General features: G+C 45.9%; 2 protein-coding genes and 1 long non-coding RNA gene across 3 annotated transcripts in view; 1 reads left to right on the top strand and 2 right to left on the bottom strand.

Moving 5' to 3' along the window:
* Positions 1-4,788, top strand: part of gak (cyclin G associated kinase) — a 19,030-nt gene extending 14,242 nt beyond the window's left edge. The window contains exons 25-31 of the mRNA XM_019885608.1: positions 382-555; positions 633-770; positions 862-948; positions 1,334-1,594; positions 1,684-1,832; positions 2,434-2,610; positions 2,965-4,788. Coding sequence (XP_019741167.1) covers positions 382-555; positions 633-770; positions 862-948; positions 1,334-1,594; positions 1,684-1,832; positions 2,434-2,610; positions 2,965-3,066 — 1,088 coding nt within the window. The 3' untranslated portion in view covers positions 3,067-4,788. The remainder of the gene's footprint in view (positions 1-381; positions 556-632; positions 771-861; positions 949-1,333; positions 1,595-1,683; positions 1,833-2,433; positions 2,611-2,964) is intronic.
* Positions 4,789-5,206: 418 nt separating this feature from the next.
* Positions 5,207-7,188, bottom strand: LOC109525256 (uncharacterized). Its single transcript, XR_002170106.1, has 4 exons — positions 7,164-7,188; positions 7,008-7,088; positions 6,861-6,928; positions 5,207-5,819 (listed from the first exon to the last, which is right to left on the bottom strand). It is a non-coding gene; the product is annotated as an uncharacterized LOC109525256 (long non-coding RNA).
* Positions 7,189-11,483: 4,295 nt separating this feature from the next.
* LOC109525357 (fibrous sheath CABYR-binding protein-like) lies at positions 11,484-18,386 on the bottom strand. Its single transcript, XM_019885793.1, has 6 exons — positions 18,190-18,386; positions 15,534-15,761; positions 13,441-14,277; positions 13,285-13,365; positions 13,138-13,205; positions 11,484-12,096 (listed from the first exon to the last, which is right to left on the bottom strand). Exons 1-5 carry the CDS (start codon positions 18,232-18,234, stop codon positions 13,143-13,145), a joined length of 1,254 nt encoding a protein of 417 aa, XP_019741352.1. The 5' UTR covers positions 18,235-18,386; the 3' UTR covers positions 11,484-12,096; positions 13,138-13,142.
* Between the last annotated feature and the right edge of the window lie 107 nt (positions 18,387-18,493).

Raw genomic sequence — 18,493 nt, forward strand, 5'->3', positions numbered from 1 at the left:
GGGGGGGATTAAGGTTTTGTGATGTTTGACTTGAGAATTTGCTCACTCTTTCAAGTCTCGTTAATGTGACTTTCAAAATGCACTTACCGAGGAATTAAAATGTATTGGTATCGGGCTTTTTTTTCGGTTGCTTGTGAAGTCCGCCGGTTGCAGCCACTAAGAGCTAAAGCAAGTCAATTTAGAAAACATGGAGGAAGTCCTCCTCGCCAGCAGTCGGCGCTTACTGCGGCCGTTTGATCCACTGGCCAATCATCATATGCGTCAGGAAGAAAGAAAGAATGAAAGGGGTCTTTCTTCACAAACTTTAGTGTCATTGAATGTGTTTGACATAGACAGTAAATATGCAAGGCGTGCTGTGCTTTTTTTTGGGGGGGGCGGCAGCCATGAGCGACCCGTTTGACCCGTTCGGGATGGGCTCCAGCTCAGGGGTGGGCTCCAGCGTGGGCTCGTCCCGGCAGGCCTCCGGCCCCGACCTGTTCGGGGACCTGATGGGTTCCGAGAGTTTGGCGCCGAGCAAAGCGGCTCCGACTTCCAACGCCAGCCTCTTTGACCTCAGTGAGTTCCAGCCCTTCCTTCGCCTTCCTATATTCTGACGCTCGTGTGGACGTATTCATATTTGTACTTGCCGTCAGATAAGTTAGTAAACAGCGCTCCGAAGATGACGTCGTCAGCCAGTCACCCGGACCTCCTGAGCGGGTGGGACAGCTGGGCGGCGAGCACGTCGGCGGGCATGAGTGCCACTGCCAGCAGGCCCGCCTACGTCAGCGCCGGTAAGAGTCGGCCTACGTACTTGAATGCGTTACAATACATCATGTTTGTGTGTTTGTTTATTGGTGAACCGTCACATTTGTGTGCTCGCAGCCTCGAGTATGTCATCCGTGAACAAGACCAAGTCTCAGACCTTCGATCCCTTCGCTGATTTGGGCAACCTCAGCTCCAATTTACCAAGTAAATATGAACCTGTCATTTTCATTTAATACCGATGATGTGCAGTTCACTCCAATTACGATACAATACAATGTACTTGCATAATCATACACGATTCGCTTCAATTCCGATTCGCAGCACTTCCCCACAGTCAGCTTCTCTTCAATTACAAAACAATCAGTCACTCCGATTCCGCTGCAATTTGATTCTCCAGATTGACGGTGCGGCACGATTCACTCCAGTTACACCACAATGTGATGCCTTCCGATTTTACCGCCGTACAAATCACTTCTTTACATTCCATACAATGAAAATGCTCAAACTGAATCAAAATAGGACATGAGCTGACACAGCACAGTTGCACTTTTCAAATGAAGCTGAAGTGCCTCCAACTGGTTGCTTCCAGGTTCGACCAACAATAACTTCGCCGGGCCTACCAAGGCTGCACCGTCCTCCTCTTCGTCTTCGGCGAAGCCTCAAGGCCCGCCGGCATCCTGGCAAGGCGGCAAAGCCCCCCAGGGCCACAACAAACCCTGGCAGTCCGGATCCGGGTCTGCGCCCAAAGCGTCGGCGGCCCCGCCGTCCGCCGGCAAGCCCAACTATAACTTCAACTTCCCCAGTGTCATCGGAGGTCGCGAGGAGAGGGGCGTTCGGCCTCCGGGATTCGGTATTTCCCCGCCGTCCTGGCTCGCGTGTATGCTGCAAATGTTGGCTGAAAATGGTGTCTTTCTTGCTCCTTGTGTTGTCACGATGCAGGGCCGAAGCCCAAGGTCACGGAGGACGACTTTGGGGACCTGCTGTCAACTCAGGGCTTTTCTTCCAAGACGGATAAAAAAGGGCCCAGGACCATTGCGGAAATGAGGAGGCAGGAGATCACAAAGGAAATGGATCCCCTTAAACTGCAGGTATGCGCTCTCGTGAATGTTTATATTTTGTCACCAAAAGCCATTTTCCGGTCTGGTTTTTGTTGTTTCATAGTAGAGGTGTCACCCCAAAAATTGTGTCAAAATCTCTGCTCTGCTTTGCACTTCTATTTGCACAAACAACTTATTTTTTTCTCCTTTTTAGTCAGAAACCAGTCTTTATGATGAACCAAGCCCGTGTTCCACTGCTGATTTAAGAAAGCTAGAAATTAATTTAGCAGTCGATGAGTTTAAACATTTTGTAAGGGCGGGCTCATTGCCTCCCACCACGCCACAAATGACTTTTTGTCAAAAAGGGAGCGTGGCTTCAAAACCATTGGTAACACTGAGATATGAAAAAGAAAGTAAGTTTAAAAAAAAAATTTAAAAATCTCTAGAGCGCTACAATAACACGAGTTCCTCACCAGGGCTGCAAAACTTCAGCTTTGGAAAATGAGTTCCTCACCAGGACTGCAAAACTCCACTTTGGAAAATGTGGAAAAATGCATTTGTAATCTTTCTTGTAGCTTTTCATAGTTCTCTTGGTGAGCTCCCCGACCCGGCCGCATGCTTTCAAACAACATTTTGTCCTCCCGCCGATTAGATCTTAGACTGGATCGAGGGCAAGGAGAGGAACATTCGCGCGCTGCTGTCCACATTGCACACGGTGCTGTGGGAGGGCGAGACCCGCTGGAGGCCGGTGGGCATGGCCGACCTGGTCACGCCGGACCAGGTGAAGAAGTTCTACAGGAAGGCCGTCCTCGTGGTCCATCCAGATAAGGTGCGCTTTGGACACACCGCATCTACAGACATACAGTGGTACCCGGACTTGGGATTGGGCCCTTGCATGCGGGCAAGGAAAGTCGCAGATGCACTTTCAGCCGTTTATCGGATGAGATAAATAGTCCAACACACAAATAGCAAATGAAGACACAGGCAAGGAGCATGGAGAAGACGCATTCGTAACATGAGTGTCATTTTTAATTCGATAAGATCGACTCCTCTAGATCAACATAAGGTCATTTGATAATTGATTATTTGTGGTTTAATTGAATTAATAAGCACGCATTCATTCGTTTTTTTCCCCCACCTTTGCCCTTCCTCCCTGTTTTTGACTCAACGGCGTCCCCTTCAGGCAACGGGCAAACCTTACGAGGACTACGCTAAGATGATCTTCATGGAGCTGAACGACGCCTGGTCAGAATTTGAGAACCAGGGATCCAAAGCGCTATTTTAGTAGGAAAAACAACAAAAATGACACTAAAAGACGGTCCGGATGTGGACTGCATTTGAACAAACATGGAGCCCTCTGGAGCCTGATTGGACGAGACTGAGCCCACATTGGGCCTTCTGTTTTTGCGGGGTTCAGAGGTCTTGCACAGACTCTGGGAGGTGTCCCTCTTTCACTCCCTTCGCTATCTCTCCATGTCCTCGCAAGGAAAAAAAAACAACACTCTTAACTCACTTCAAACATTCGAGGAGTGAAAATCGGGACGAGATTGAGGAATTCCCCGAATGCTGAGAAATCACAATGACTTTTGCAAACAAAAAAGGCTACATGCTAAAATGCTAACATCTGCTGTGTCAGTGTCTGTCAGTATTGCAGACAACTATACAAATTGGCTGCCAAAAACAATGTGATGCGTCTGCCGCTTACTACGCTTCTTAGCTTTGCGCTAATTTCTGACAAAAAAAAACAAAAAACATCAACCACACAAACAAAAGTGCTCTTTTATTTAATATAGTCGTCCACTCGTGCTATGCTATGTGGCTAACAATAAGGCTCTTAAAGATGGAGGGTGGCGAGCATTCATTTATCTCCATGCTGCGCTACCGCTAACTACTGACACCCCAGCAATCCAGCTCGTGAGGATGGAGGGAGAGCAGTCGGTTAGCTTCATGTTACGCAGCTCACCATATGCCCTCCGACAATGTGACACATAATAAAGGAAAGTGTACCTGCAGTTAGCATCATGCTACGCTAACTCACTGACATCATGCACCCCAACAATTGGGTTTTTTTTATAATGTGGCAGAGCGGTCGGTTAGCCTCATGCTATGCTATGTCGCTAACTCGATTCAGTCCGACTATGAAGTAGCTAATTTTGATGGGAGCGTGTCAGTTAGCTTCACGCTGAGATAATTCCCCAAACATATGCGCCCAAACAGTCAGGCTAGTCCGGCAAAGCATTGAGTTTGGGCTAATACTACGCTGTGACGCTAACCTCCCGACAATGACCGAGTGAAGTTGGCAAGGTAGCCAAGCGTAATCCTAACCACACATGCTACGTGTCGGACGAGAGCTCGCACTTGTCGGCAGCGCTTGCTAATATTTGAACAAGCGAGTCTGATGTTTTTGGATTGACGTCCATCAACTAGAACGGGGCGCGTGGTCGATTGGCATATTTCACGTGGGTACATTGTGTGTGGAATTATTATAAATACAATACATCCATCAAGTGGCTTTGTGAAGATGACATTTGAGTGCCGTGTGTGTGCGTGTGTGGGTGCGTGCGTGTGTACGCAGGCGTGTGTGCTTTTTCCTAAGAATAACATCACACACTGTTGTTAATTGACTTTGTTTTAGTTCACATTTTTACCTCATGGACCAATCCAATCACTTTATTATTTATTATTATTATGACATTCTATTCATGGCTGATTAAAAACAATATGAATTGGAAAAAAAACATGTTAGATTTTCATATGATAATGTTTTAGAGGGTGTGTGGGGGACCTCTGATTCCATTCCAGAGCTTATTAATAAGAATGTGCTTTTTACAAATACATAAATATATATATCCTTGTTGTTATACATCCTCTTCTCTTTTTTTTTTACTTGTTTTCTTTGTTTATATTTTCTAATTTGAGTTGACAGTATAATCATATGGATGGAAAACATCAATACACTGTCTAAAAAGTGAATGTAGAAAAAAATGATTAAATGTTCTGAGGGAAATAAGGTGTTTTTTTTTTGTTTTGTTTTTTTTTTTTAAATGTACTGACTGACCACACTTTCAGGCATGTTTTACTTCTAATGGTCTATTTTGCTTCATGCTTTTACACTAATTAGCTAACAGACTGCACTTCCTGAAGCTAATAATAATGCAATGAGAACATTTGGTCAGCTACCACATGACATGAATTTGAACTGCGTGCGTTACTGTACTCAAGTACTTATTAACATCAAAGTACAGCCCTTGATTTAGTAAACTGTGAACGACGTGAGGAAAAACTGAATCGATGTTTAATATGCGTCAGTTAGTGAAATGCTAGCTGGTTAGTATGCTGCTAACTCCAACTGAGTGAGCCTGTTCGATGCTGTATGTTGTGTGTCCCACACCCACAAAAAAAAAAATCTGAACATAGTTTTTTTAGGGCTTTATTTCAAAGGTTGAAAAACCAATCCCCAGCAAATGTGGTGCTCGGGTGCACTCAGCGCCTCACACTAAAGAATAGAGCACCTCACGTGATACAAGAAGAAGAAAAAAAATGTGGAAGCAACAGAACAGAAATGGGATGTTCTCGAGTCAAAGTGATCCAAGTAAGCTTCGCTTCCACCAAGCCGTCTGATTGCGATCGGCACACGGCAAATCATGACCAGGCCTCGTTTTTTGTTTTGTTTCTTTTCAACCCTTTGTCACGGTTAAAGACCCCAAAATGATGAGTGTACGAAACTGCACTGCTCGGTGGACACCAGGCTTGAACGTCCTTCAGAGGACAGACCAGAGTAGCATGTTTTTCTTCCACCGTTCTCAATTAGCATGCCAAAAGATCCACAAGGTGGTTCCACTTGGCTGGCTGGGCCTTGGCTTGAAGTGGCTTAGAGCGAGCGTGCAGAAACGGGGATGTTCTGTGGAGACCGGACAGGCACTTAAAAATGGGCTGTCCCCTCAATTTCCTGCTCTAATCCCCAAATATAAAACAAAACAATCGTCATCTGGTTCATCCGCAGTAAGTCTTCCAGGCCACCAAATGACCATGTGGCATCTGAAAGAGGACAAAAGAGGAGATGAGTCCGTGCGAGATTTTGTGGGAGCCCAACTTTACCCAGGAAGTAAAGTAGATTAAAAAAAATATGTGAGGTTGTCACGCAGCAAGGAAAGTGGAGAGGTACCGAAGAAGGATGTATTTTACCCCAGAAGGAGAGTAAACCGGCAGAAGATGAATGGTGGTGGTTGTTATTAAATGGGTTAGGCAGACCAGTACCCAAAAACGGGTGACACCCAGTAAAGGTTATTTACCCAGAAAGTAAGGCACACTTGTGCGAAACAGTCAACCTGAGGAGTAAGGCAGATCTGTACCAAAGAAAGACGGTCATTCCACCGAAGCAGCACCAAATACGGAAGGATGGCACCCAGAAAGTCTGGCAGACCAGCAACAAAGCACGAAGATTGTTACCCAGGAAGTATGGAACGTTTTCACTCGAAAAGTAAGATGGGGGTGGGGGCGGCACGGTGGGCGACTGGTTAGCTTGTCTACCTCACAGCGCGGAGGTGCAGAGTTCGATTCCGGCTGCGGCCTTCCTGTATGGAGTTTACATGTTCTCCCCGTGCCTGCGCGGGTTTTCTCCGGGTACTCCGGTTTTCTTTCTACATTCCAAAAACATGCGTGGCACGTCAATGGAACACTCAAAATTTTGCTGAGGTGTGAGTGCGGATGGTAGTTCGTCTTTGTGTGCCCTGCGATTGGCTGGCAACCGGTTCAGGGTGTTTCCCGCCTACTGACCGAAGAGAGCCGGGATAGGCTCCAGCACCCCCCTTGTGAGGAGAAGCCGATTAGAAAATGGATGGATGGATGGAAGTCAGTTAGACCAAAAACCTAAAGTTGCTACCTGGGAAATTAGACAAACAGTTTTAAAGAATGAGGGTCGTTGCCTAGTAAGTAAGGTAGAACGGTCACAAAGAGGGAAGCTTGTTGCTTGCAGGAAGTAAGGTCAGCCGGTACTTATGAATGAGAGGTTGCTACCCCTGAACAAAGAAAATTGGTACCAAGGAATCATGCCTGGCTGGTATCAAAGAACAGGCTTACCAGGACTATCCTTCGTTGGAGACCTTTGGAAGTAGGTGACCATTCATCGCTGCCTCCAACGGTATTTCCTGAACACACAGTCTTCAGTCCATGCACGACAAAAACAACTGCGTTGTTTAGAGCAAGGGACCGTGTCTTCCACCTCACCATTGTTGATTCCAGCTGCATCTGACGAGATGCTATGCTGCTCTCTTCCGAGGGACATTGCAGAGTGGCGGCGGCAGCGTCCTGGGGGGTGGGGGAGAAAAATATAGCATCCAAGCATCTAACAATCGTCGATAGAACTGAGAGTGTGGTACGCACCTCATGGATTTCAACAGGTTCTGCTGCCACCTTTGGTTCGGGTTCTGGTTGAATTATGCGAGCAACATCCGCTGGTTTTGGTACCGGGACGAGGTCCTTCTCTGGTTCAACAATGGGTTTTTGGTCCAGGGAGCAGCCAAAGCCCTGTTCCGCTGTCTGTTGTCCTCCAGCAACCGGTTCTGGTTTAGGGATCTTCTTGGGTTCTGGTTCAGGGATCTCTGTGGCTTCCGTTTGTTTTGATACACCAGACGGCTCTAACGATTCCGAGTCAGAGGTGCAACTGATGAGTTTTGGTACACTGGCGACAACTTGCTCTACCGACTCTGATTCTACCTTAACGGCCAGTTTTGCTTCGACTACCGGTTGTGGGGCAAAGGTGCAACAGATGACCTCCTCTGCCATCTGTTGGATCGCCACTTGTTCTGGTTTTGGGTCGAGCTCTGGTACACTAACCACAACCTGCTCGACCATTTGTGATTCTGCCCTAAGGGGCGGTTCTGCGTTAATTCCTTTTTCTGAGTTGAGTGTGCAACTAAGCGTTTGTGGCACACTAGCACCAACCTGCTCTCCAAATTTTGGTTTCACTTTAGCGGCCAGTTCTGTTTCAATGACTGGTTGTGAGTTAAAGTTGCAACTGACCAATTCTGGTACGCGAGTGACAACTTGCTCTACTGGCTTTATTTCCTCAGTTACGGTTTTTGATTCTGGTGCATTGGAGACCACTTCCTGAGTTGATTTGGGTTCTACTTTCTGTGCTGCAGCTGGTTTTGGTTCAGCTGCAGCAAAGGGCTGACTTGCGTCTGCTGCAGGTTCCGGTGCCAAGACTTTGCATTTGATCTGTAGAGGAGAGGACCAATGTGAGTCATCCAGCCAAGAATTCGGACATCTTGATTTCCAAGCGTGAACCAAACCTGATCACCCGCCCAGCCACCCTGCAAAAATGTGTTTGGTCAGATTGGTACAAGTGAACTTTTGCTACCAGGGAGGTAGATGAGTACCAAAAAATCCCTTTATTACCTGAAAAGTACGGCAGACAAACACCACAAAGCAACGTTGCTAACCAGGATGTGCGATGGATATTTTTTACACTGCAAGTGTCGTCTAGCAAAGAACTAAAGTTGTTATCCAGGAAGTCAAGTCGACCAAAAAAAAGGAAGGCGGTTCCCCAGGAAGTACGGACAATTTTTACCCACAAAGTCGAGTAGAGAGAGACCAAAGAAGGTTTTTACCCAGAAAAGTGAAGCAGACCAAAGAAGGAAGGTTGCTACCCAGCAATTCGACCAAGAAGTAAAGTAGGGCTTGTTATCCAGGAAGGAGAGTCGACCAAAGATACACAAGGATAGAATGCATTACCCGTGGAGGAAAGTAGACCAAAGAAGGACGGGACGGTTTTTACACAGGGAGTACCCAAGAAGACCCCGCACCCCCACCCCCTGGCCAAGTGTTTGAGGCCACATGAATAATTGCAAGCCTCCCACAGTGTGACATTCAATAATTCATCCATTATACTGGCATCCATCTTTAATTTAGGGCTAGCGAAGCTTCACATCCCCAAATGGATAAACAAACGTGAATAAACGTGGACGTAGAGTCAAGTCAGATTTATTTCTATAGCCCTGAATCACAAAAGTCTCAGAAGGCCTCCCATGCCCACGGTTGATGAGCATTCACGACATGCCCCGATCTTAACCACCAGGAGGGCAAGGAAAAAAACATCTGGGGGGGGATGAGAAATCAAAGCCTGCCTTCTTTTGGCACAGACGTCCCTCTACTTCCTCTTCTGTCCCTGCGTCTGGAGACGATTTCAGAGATTCTGGGGCTGTTTCTTAAGTTTCGGCGGACAGATGTGCTTTGGCTGCTATCCATGACGCCATCGTGATCCCACTCCCCCACCCTAGAACCGTCCCATACAATCGACCATCGCCCTCTGCCCCCCTTTTTAAACTAGCACAACTTATGCCAGCCTAGCTCCGATGCTACAGTTTTGCAGGGGATTGACCTCTTTCACCGGGTTGCATGTGAAAGTTCTAAAACTTCTGGAGTTTCTGTTTTGACTCTGACGTCACCATTTTTGCAAGTTAAGATGTTCTTGCCTGACTTGCTGGTTGTGGTTCTGGAGTGGCTTCTCCAGGCGCCTTCTCAGAGGGGACCGGCTCTGGGACCGCCGGCCGAACCTGGGCCGGTGCTCGCTTCGCCACTTCGGGTTGAACCTTGGCGCTCCCTTTGGTCGTCTTCTTTGGTTCTTTGGGGGCGACCGCGGGCGAGGGTTTTGCGGGCGAGCTGCAGCTGTTGTGCTCCTCTCGCTCTCGTCGTTCCTTCTGCTGGAAATGGAAAATGCGTACGTCAGGTGTGTCTGAGCCGCTACATGATTTATTGGACCGATAATTTACAACAAAAAAAAGTACTTTAGGTTAATCCAAGACCAAATTGTTTACAATTATTCCCAAAACATGTACGCTGGCTTTGTTGAAGGCAACATTTTCTCTGCTCATAAAACGTTAAGCGCATCAAATATTCCTATAAAAAAATATCAGCGAATGTGTGTCAATTAATAAATTTTTACCCCCCCCCCGGCTGCCAAAAACAATGTGATGCGTCTGCCGCTTACTACGCTTCTTAGCTTTGCGCTAATTTCTGACAAAAAAAACATCAACCACACAAACAAAAGTGCTCTTTTATTTAATATAGTCGTCCACTCGTGCTATGCTATGTGGCTAACAATAAGGCTCTTAAAGATGGAGGGTGGCGAGCATTCATTTATCTCCATGCTGCGCTACCGCTAACTACTGACACCCCAGCAATCCAGCTCGTGAGGATGGAGGGAGAGCAGTCGGTTAGCTTCATGTTACGCAGCTCACCATATGCCCTCCGACAATGTGACACATAATAAAGGAAAGTGTACCTGCAGTTAGCATCATGCTACGCTAACTCACTGACATCATGCACCCCAACAATTGGGTTTTTTTTATAATGTGGCAGAGCGGTCGGTTAGCCTCATGCTATGCTATGTCGCTAACTCGATTCAGTCCGACTATGAAGTAGCTAATTTTGATGGGAGCGTGTCAGTTAGCTTCACGCTGAGATAATTCCCCAAACATATGCGCCCAAACAGTCAGGCTAGTCCGGCAAAGCATTGAGTTTGGGCTAATACTACGCTGTGACGCTAACCTCCCGACAATGACCGAGTGAAGTTGGCAAGGTAGCCAAGCGTAATCCTAACCACACATGCTACGTGTCGGACGAGAGCTCGCACTTGTCGGCAGCGCTTGCTAATATTTGAACAAGCGAGTCTGATGTTTTTGGATTGACGTCCATCAACTAGAACGGGGCGCGTGGTCGATTGGCATATTTCACGTGGGTACATTGTGTGTGGAATTATTATAAATACAATACATCCATCAAGTGGCTTTGTGAAGATGACATTTGAGTGCCGTGTGTGTGCGTGTGTGGGTGCGTGCGTGTGTACGCAGGCGTGTGTGCTTTTTCCTAAGAATAACATCACACACTGTTGTTAATTGACTTTGTTTTAGTTCACATTTTTACCTCATGGACCAATCCAATCACTTTATTATTTATTATTATTATGACATTCTATTCATGGCTGATTAAAAACAATATGAATTGGAAAAAAAACATGTTAGATTTTCATATGATAATGTTTTAGAGGGTGTGTGGGGGACCTCTGATTCCATTCCAGAGCTTATTAATAAGAATGTGCTTTTTACAAATACATAAATATATATATCCTTGTTGTTATACATCCTCTTCTCTTTTTTTTTTACTTGTTTTCTTTGTTTATATTTTCTAATTTGAGTTGACAGTATAATCATATGGATGGAAAACATCAATACACTGTCTAAAAAGTGAATGTAGAAAAAAATGATTAAATGTTCTGAGGGAAATAAGGTGTTTTTTTTTTGTTTTGTTTTTTTTTTTTAAATGTACTGACTGACCACACTTTCAGGCATGTTTTACTTCTAATGGTCTATTTTGCTTCATGCTTTTACACTAATTAGCTAACAGACTGCACTTCCTGAAGCTAATAATAATGCAATGAGAACATTTGGTCAGCTACCACATGACATGAATTTGAACTGCGTGCGTTACTGTACTCAAGTACTTATTAACATCAAAGTACAGCCCTTGATTTAGTAAACTGTGAACGACGTGAGGAAAAACTGAATCGATGTTTAATATGCGTCAGTTAGTGAAATGCTAGCTGGTTAGTATGCTGCTAACTCCAACTGAGTGAGCCTGTTCGATGCTGTATGTTGTGTGTCCCACACCCACAAAAAAAAAAATCTGAACATAGTTTTTTTAGGGCTTTATTTCAAAGGTTGAAAAACCAATCCCCAGCAAATGTGGTGCTCGGGTGCACTCAGCGCCTCACACTAAAGAATAGAGCACCTCACGTGATACAAGAAGAAGAAAAAAAATGTGGAAGCAACAGAACAGAAATGGGATGTTCTCGAGTCAAAGTGATCCAAGTAAGCTTCGCTTCCACCAAGCCGTCTGATTGCGATCGGCACACGGCAAATCATGACCAGGCCTCGTTTTTTGTTTTGTTTCTTTTCAACCCTTTGTCACGGTTAAAGACCCCAAAATGATGAGTGTACGAAACTGCACTGCTCGGTGGACACCAGGCTTGAACGTCCTTCAGAGGACAGACCAGAGTAGCATGTTTTTCTTCCACCGTTCTCAATTAGCATGCCAAAAGATCCACAAGGTGGTTCCACTTGGCTGGCTGGGCCTTGGCTTGAAGTGGCTTAGAGCGAGCGTGCAGAAACGGGGATGTTCTGTGGAGACCGGACAGGCACTTAAAAATGGGCTGTCCCCTCAATTTCCTGCTCTAATCCCCAAATATAAAACAAAACAATCGTCATCTGGTTCATCCGCAGTAAGTCTTCCAGGCCACCAAATGACCATGTGGCATCTGAAAGAGGACAAAAGAGGAGATGAGTCCGTGCGAGATTTTGTGGGAGCCCAACTTTACCCAGGAAGTAAAGTAGATTAAAAAAAATATGTGAGGTTGTCACGCAGCAAGGAAAGTGGAGAGGTACCGAAGAAGGATGTATTTTACCCCAGAAGGAGAGTAAACCGGCAGAAGATGAATGGTGGTGGTTGTTATTAAATGGGTTAGGCAGACCAGTACCCAAAAACGGGTGACACCCAGTAAAGGTTATTTACCCAGAAAGTAAGGCACACTTGTGCGAAACAGTCAACCTGAGGAGTAAGGCAGATCTGTACCAAAGAAAGACGGTCATTCCACCGAAGCAGCACCAAATACGGAAGGATGGCACCCAGAAAGTCTGGCAGACCAGCAACAAAGCACGAAGATTGTTACCCAGGAAGTATGGAACGTTTTCACTCGAAAAGTAAGATGGGGGTGGGGGCGGCACGGTGGGCGACTGGTTAGCTTGTCTACCTCACAGCGCGGAGGTGCAGAGTTCGATTCCGGCTGCGGCCTTCCTGTATGGAGTTTACATGTTCTCCCCGTGCCTGCGCGGGTTTTCTCCGGGTACTCCGGTTTTCTTTCTACATTCCAAAAACATGCGTGGCACGTCAATGGAACACTCAAAATTTTGCTGAGGTGTGAGTGCGGATGGTAGTTCGTCTTTGTGTGCCCTGCGATTGGCTGGCAACCGGTTCAGGGTGTTTCCCGCCTACTGACCGAAGAGAGCCGGGATAGGCTCCAGCACCCCCCTTGTGAGGAGAAGCCGATTAGAAAATGGATGGATGGATGGAAGTCAGTTAGACCAAAAACCTAAAGTTGCTACCTGGGAAATTAGACAAACAGTTTTAAAGAATGAGGGTCGTTGCCTAGTAAGTAAGGTAGAACGGTCACAAAGAGGGAAGCTTGTTGCTTGCAGGAAGTAAGGTCAGCCGGTACTTATGAATGAGAGGTTGCTACCCCTGAACAAAGAAAATTGGTACCAAGGAATCATGCCTGGCTGGTATCAAAGAACAGGCTTACCAGGACTATCCTTCGTTGGAGACCTTTGGAAGTAGGTGACCATTCATCGCTGCCTCCAACGGTATTTCCTGAACACACAGTCTTCAGTCCATGCACGACAAAAACAACTGCGTTGTTTAGAGCAAGGGACCGTGTCTTCCACCTCACCATTGTTGATTCCAGCTGCATCTGACGAGATGCTATGCTGCTCTCTTCCGAGGGACATTGCAGAGTGGCGGCGGCAGCGTCCTGGGGGGTGGGGGAGAAAAATATAGCATCCAAGCATCTAACAATCGTCGATAGAACTGAGAGTGTGGTACGCACCTCATGGATTTCAACAGGTTCTGCTTCCACCTTTGGTTCTGGTTCTGGTTGAAGTATGCGAGCAACATCCGCTGGTTTTGGTACCGGGACGAGGTCCTTCTCTGGTTCAACAATGGGTTTTTGGTCCAGGGAGCAGCCAAAGCCCTGTTCCGCTGTCTGTTGTCCTCCAGCAACCGGTTCTGGTTTAGGGATCTTCTTGGGTTCTGGTTCAGGGATCTCTGTGGCTTCCGTTTGTTTTGATACACCAGACGGCTCTAACGATTCCGAGTCAGAGGTGCAACTGATGAGTTTTGGTACACTGGCGACAACTTGCTCTACCGACTCTGATTCTACCTTAACGGCCAGTTTTGCTTCGACTACCGGTTGTGGGGCAAAGGTGCAACAGATGACCTCCTCTGCCATCTGTTGGATCGCCACTTGTTCTGGTTTTGGGTCGAGCTCTGGTACACTAACCACAACCTGCTCGACCATTTGTGATTCTGCCCTAAGGGGCGGTTCTGCGTTAATTCCTTTTTCTGAGTTGAGTGTGCAACTAAGCGTTTGTGGCACACTAGCACCAACCTGCTCTCCAAATTTTGGTTTCACTTTAGCGGCCAGTTCTGTTTCAATGACTGGTTGTGAGTTAAAGTTGCAACTGACCAATTCTGGTACGCGAGTGACAACTTGCTCTACTGGCTTTATTTCCTCAGTTACGGTTTTTGATTCTGGTGCATTGGAGACCACTTCCTGAGTTGATTTGGGTTCTACTTTCTGTGCTGCAGCTGGTTTTGGTTCAGCTGCAGCAAAGGGCTGACTTGCGTCTGCTGCAGGTTCCGGTGCCAAGACTTTGCATTTGATCTGTAGAGGAGAGGACCAATGTGAGTCATCCAGCCAAGAATTCGGACATCTTGATTTCCAAGCGTGAACCAAACCTGATCACCCGCCCAGCCACCCTGCAAAAATGTGTTTGGTCAGATTGGTACAAGTGAACTTTTGCTACCAGGGAGGTAGATGAGTACCAAAAAATCCCTTTATTACCTGAAAAGTACGGCAGACAAACACCACAAAGCAACGTTGCTAACCAGGATGTGCGATGGATATTTTTTACACTGCAAGTGTCGTCTAGCAAAGAACTAAAGTTGTTATCCAGGAAGTCAAGTCGACCAAAAAAAAGGAAGGCGGTTCCCCAGGAAGTACGGACAATTTTTACCCACAAAGTCGAGTAGAGAGAGACCAAAGAAGGTTTTTACCCAGAAAAGTGAAGCAGACCAAAGAAGGAAGGTTGCTACCCAGCAATTCGACCAAGAAGTAAAGTAGGGCTTGTTATCCAGGAAGGAGAGTCGACCAAAGATACACAAGGATAGAATGCATTACCCGTGGAGGAAAGTAGACCAAAGAAGGACGGGACGGTTTTTACACAGGGAGTACCCAAGAAGACCCCGCACCCCCACCCCCTGGCCAAGTGTTTGAGGCCACATGAATAATTGCAAGCCTCCCACAGTGTGACATTCAATAATTCATCCATTATACTGGCATCCATCTTTAATTTAGGGCTAGCGAAGCTTCACATCCCCAAATGGATAAACAAACGTGAATAAACGTGGACGTAGAGTCAAGTCAGATTTATTTCTATAGCCCTGAATCACAAAAGTCTCAGAAGGCCTCCCATGCCCACGGTTGATGAGCATTCACGACATGCCCCGATCTTAACCACCAGGAGGGCAAGGAAAAAAACATCTGGGGGGGGATGAGAAATCAAAGCCTGCCTTCTTTTGGCACAGACGTCCCTCTACTTCCTCTTCTGTCCCTGCGTCTGGAGACGATTTCAGAGATTCTGGGGCTGTTTCTTAAGTTTCGGCGGACAGATGTGCTTTGGCTGCTATCCATGACGCCATCGTGATCCCACTCCCCCACCCTAGAACCGTCCCATACAATCGACCATCGCCCTCTGCCCCCCTTTTTAAACTAGCACAACTTATGCCAGCCTAGCTCCGATGCTACAGTTTTGCAGGGGATTGACCTCTTTCACCGGGTTGCATGTGAAAGTTCTAAAACTTCTGGAGTTTCTGTTTTGACTCTGACGTCACCATTTTTGCAAGTTAAGATGTTCTTGCCTGACTTGCTGGTTGTGGTTCTGGAGTGGCTTCTCCAGGCGCCTTCTCAGAGGGGACCGGCTCTGGGACCGCCGGCCGAACCTGGGCCGGTGCTCGCTTCGCCACTTCGGGTTGAACCTTGGCGCTCCCTTTGGTCGTCTTCTTTGGTTCTTTGGGGGCGACCGCGGGCGAGGGTTTTGCGGGCGAGCTGCAGCTGTTGTGCTCCTCTCGCTCTCGTCGTTCCTTCTGCTGGAAATGGAAAATGCGTACGTCAGGTGTGTCTGAGCCGCTACATGATTTATTGGACCGATAATTTACAACAAAAAAAAGTACTTTAGGTTAATCCAAGACCAAATTGTTTACAATTATTCCCAAAACATGTACGCTGGCTTTGTTGAAGGCAACATTTTCTCTGCTCATAAAACGTTAAGCGCATCAAATATTCCTATAAAAAAATATCAGCGAATGTGTGTCAATTAATAAATTTTTACCCCCCCCCGACTTAATTGTCTTGAAGATTTAAAAATTGAAAGATTTTTAAAATTATTCAGTTTGGAAGACTCCAAATTGTGTTTCCAAAACCCCGTTATGTGCATCGCATGGCGGGCTAGGCGTCACATAGTTCTGCACTGGTTCCCCATCTCGGGTCCAACAAAAAGATCAATAGAGCCCCCTGGTTACATAACAATGCCAGCGGTCGTAACCCGACGCGTCCTGACAGGTGCGACGAGCGTGAAAGTGCGGCCGTCAGCAGAAGCCGCATAGAAGAGAGCCAGCCAGCCTAATCGCATCACCGCCGCATGCTAATCATGACACAGTCGCCGGCGGGAAAATGCTTTTGTTCGTGGCGGCGGCCATCAAAACAAAGACCTTTGCTCACCCAAAACATACAAACGTGCCTCCACGACTCAAAATGGGTCCCGGTGTACAAACCGACCCAAACGTCGTTCGGGTTACTTCAAAAACAAGCCCCACAATTGATCCCGATACACAAAGATGCATGCTAGTTTGTTCAAGACTTCATTGTTGACAATGTTTCCGAAACCACGTTAGCTGCGTTGATGACTAACTTGGATCCGTTTTGGGTGTTTACAAAAACGTGTACATTCACTTTGTCAATATTCCAAAGTGATCTTTGATGTTGCAACAGTGTTAAGCTTGTTGAGGACTAAATGGTTGAGATGTTGACAAAAACACCCACGTTAGCTTTATCGTAAAAAAAAAAAAAAAAAAAGAGGTTTGTCAAAGACTCCAAATTTTGCGTGATTTTTACGACGATCATTTCTCTCGCCTTGTTCATTATCCATAAAATTGGCTTAAATGTTGACAAAAATATACGAAGGGTTCGGACAGAGTCTAAATTGTTTGTTCACAAAAGCGCGTACCTTCGCTTGAAAACATTTGCTGGGTTTGTCATGACCAAATCGTCTTTGTTTTAAAAAGCTTTGTTGGACTTGCTGGCACGTCTGAATTGTTTGCGGGGTTTCCAAAATATTTCTGTTGGATTTGTGCATGACCTTAAATTGCTCACGATGTTTAAAAAAATAAGAGTCTAAATTGTTTGTTCACAAAAGCGCGTACCTTCGCTTTGTTGAAAATATTTGCTGGGTTTGTCATGACCAAATCGTCTTTGTTTTAAAAAGCTTTGTTGGGCTTGCTGGCACGTCTGAATTGTTTGCGGGGTTTACAAAATATTTCTGTTGGGTTTGTGGATGACCTTAAATTGCTCACGATGTTTAAAAAAATAATAATAAAAAGGATTTTTTTGAAAGATTATTCAAAATGCAGGTTAGGTTTGTCTGTGGTAAATGTTTCCAAATATCTACTTTAATTTTGGTGACCACACAAAATAGTCTGGAACGTTCACAACCCCCCCCCCCCCATAAAAAGGATTTTTTTGGAGAAAGATTATTCAATATGTAGGTTAGGTTTGTCCGTGGTCAATTTTTTCAAATATCTACTTTAATTTTGGTGACGTTCACCCCCCCCCAAAAAAAAATCTATATTTTTTTTGGCATCCCCCATCCTAAATGACTCCCACTCAATACCCGACTTGTCCCCCACCCAACGTTTATCCATCCTTCATCACGGCTCGATCGCCGGTGTCTGATTTGGTATCATGACTCAGCGTGGAAGCTCTCATACGGCAGGAATTCCGAGTTGGGGTTAGGACAGCATCCCCAGCAATCCTGCTGAATGTCAGGCTATTTAAACCTCACACAACCTCTCCACTTAATCCATCACTTTTTGTTTTTTTCTCCAAGCTCAAAATAGAAACGCTTACCTCCTTAAATGTGCCTCCTCACAACTAAAGTTTGTTTACGTTCACACCAATGCTATTTTTTTTGCTTCTTTTTAAACAGCAAAAATTCTGAGCACCAATCAATGCTAATGTTTTTTTTGCTTCTTTTTAAACAGCAAAAATTCTGAAATGGAGTTTTATTTTTTAGTCAAAAATCCCAGTGATCATTCCAGTCCGCCATTTATTTTATTTTTTATGTTTATGTTTTAGCCCTCAGTAGAAACACTTTCCTGACTTCGTTCAAAATGCTCCCTTAAAAAAAAAAAAAAAAAAAAAAAAAAAAATTAAAAAGATGATACTGATGTTGACGCACAATTTTTTTTTTTTTTTTAGCAATCGGGCTTTTTGTGGCTGCGTGGCATGCGGCTCACTCACCACTCTCCTCATGCGACGCTGATTCTTCTTCCTCTTGCTGGGCATGTTGCCGTGTGAGGACCACTGGCGACAGTGATGATGATGACGATGAAAATGAAAGATGCAGTCAATGGAAGCCTCTCAGAGAGCAGACTCTTTATACAAAGCCCCGCCTACCCACAGCTAACTCTCTTTCCTGCGCGCGCGCACACACACACACACACACACACACACACATTCTGCTCTTCTTCCATTGGCCAAATTGTCCCTAGGTGTGATTGCGAGCATGAATGGTCGTTCGTCTATGTGTGCCCTGCGATTGGCT

Source organism: Hippocampus comes, unplaced genomic scaffold, assembly GCF_001891065.2.
Source record: "Hippocampus comes isolate QL1 unplaced genomic scaffold, H_comes_QL1_v1.1 scaffold78, whole genome shotgun sequence".
Taxonomy (NCBI): domain Eukaryota; kingdom Metazoa; phylum Chordata; class Actinopteri; order Syngnathiformes; family Syngnathidae; genus Hippocampus; species Hippocampus comes.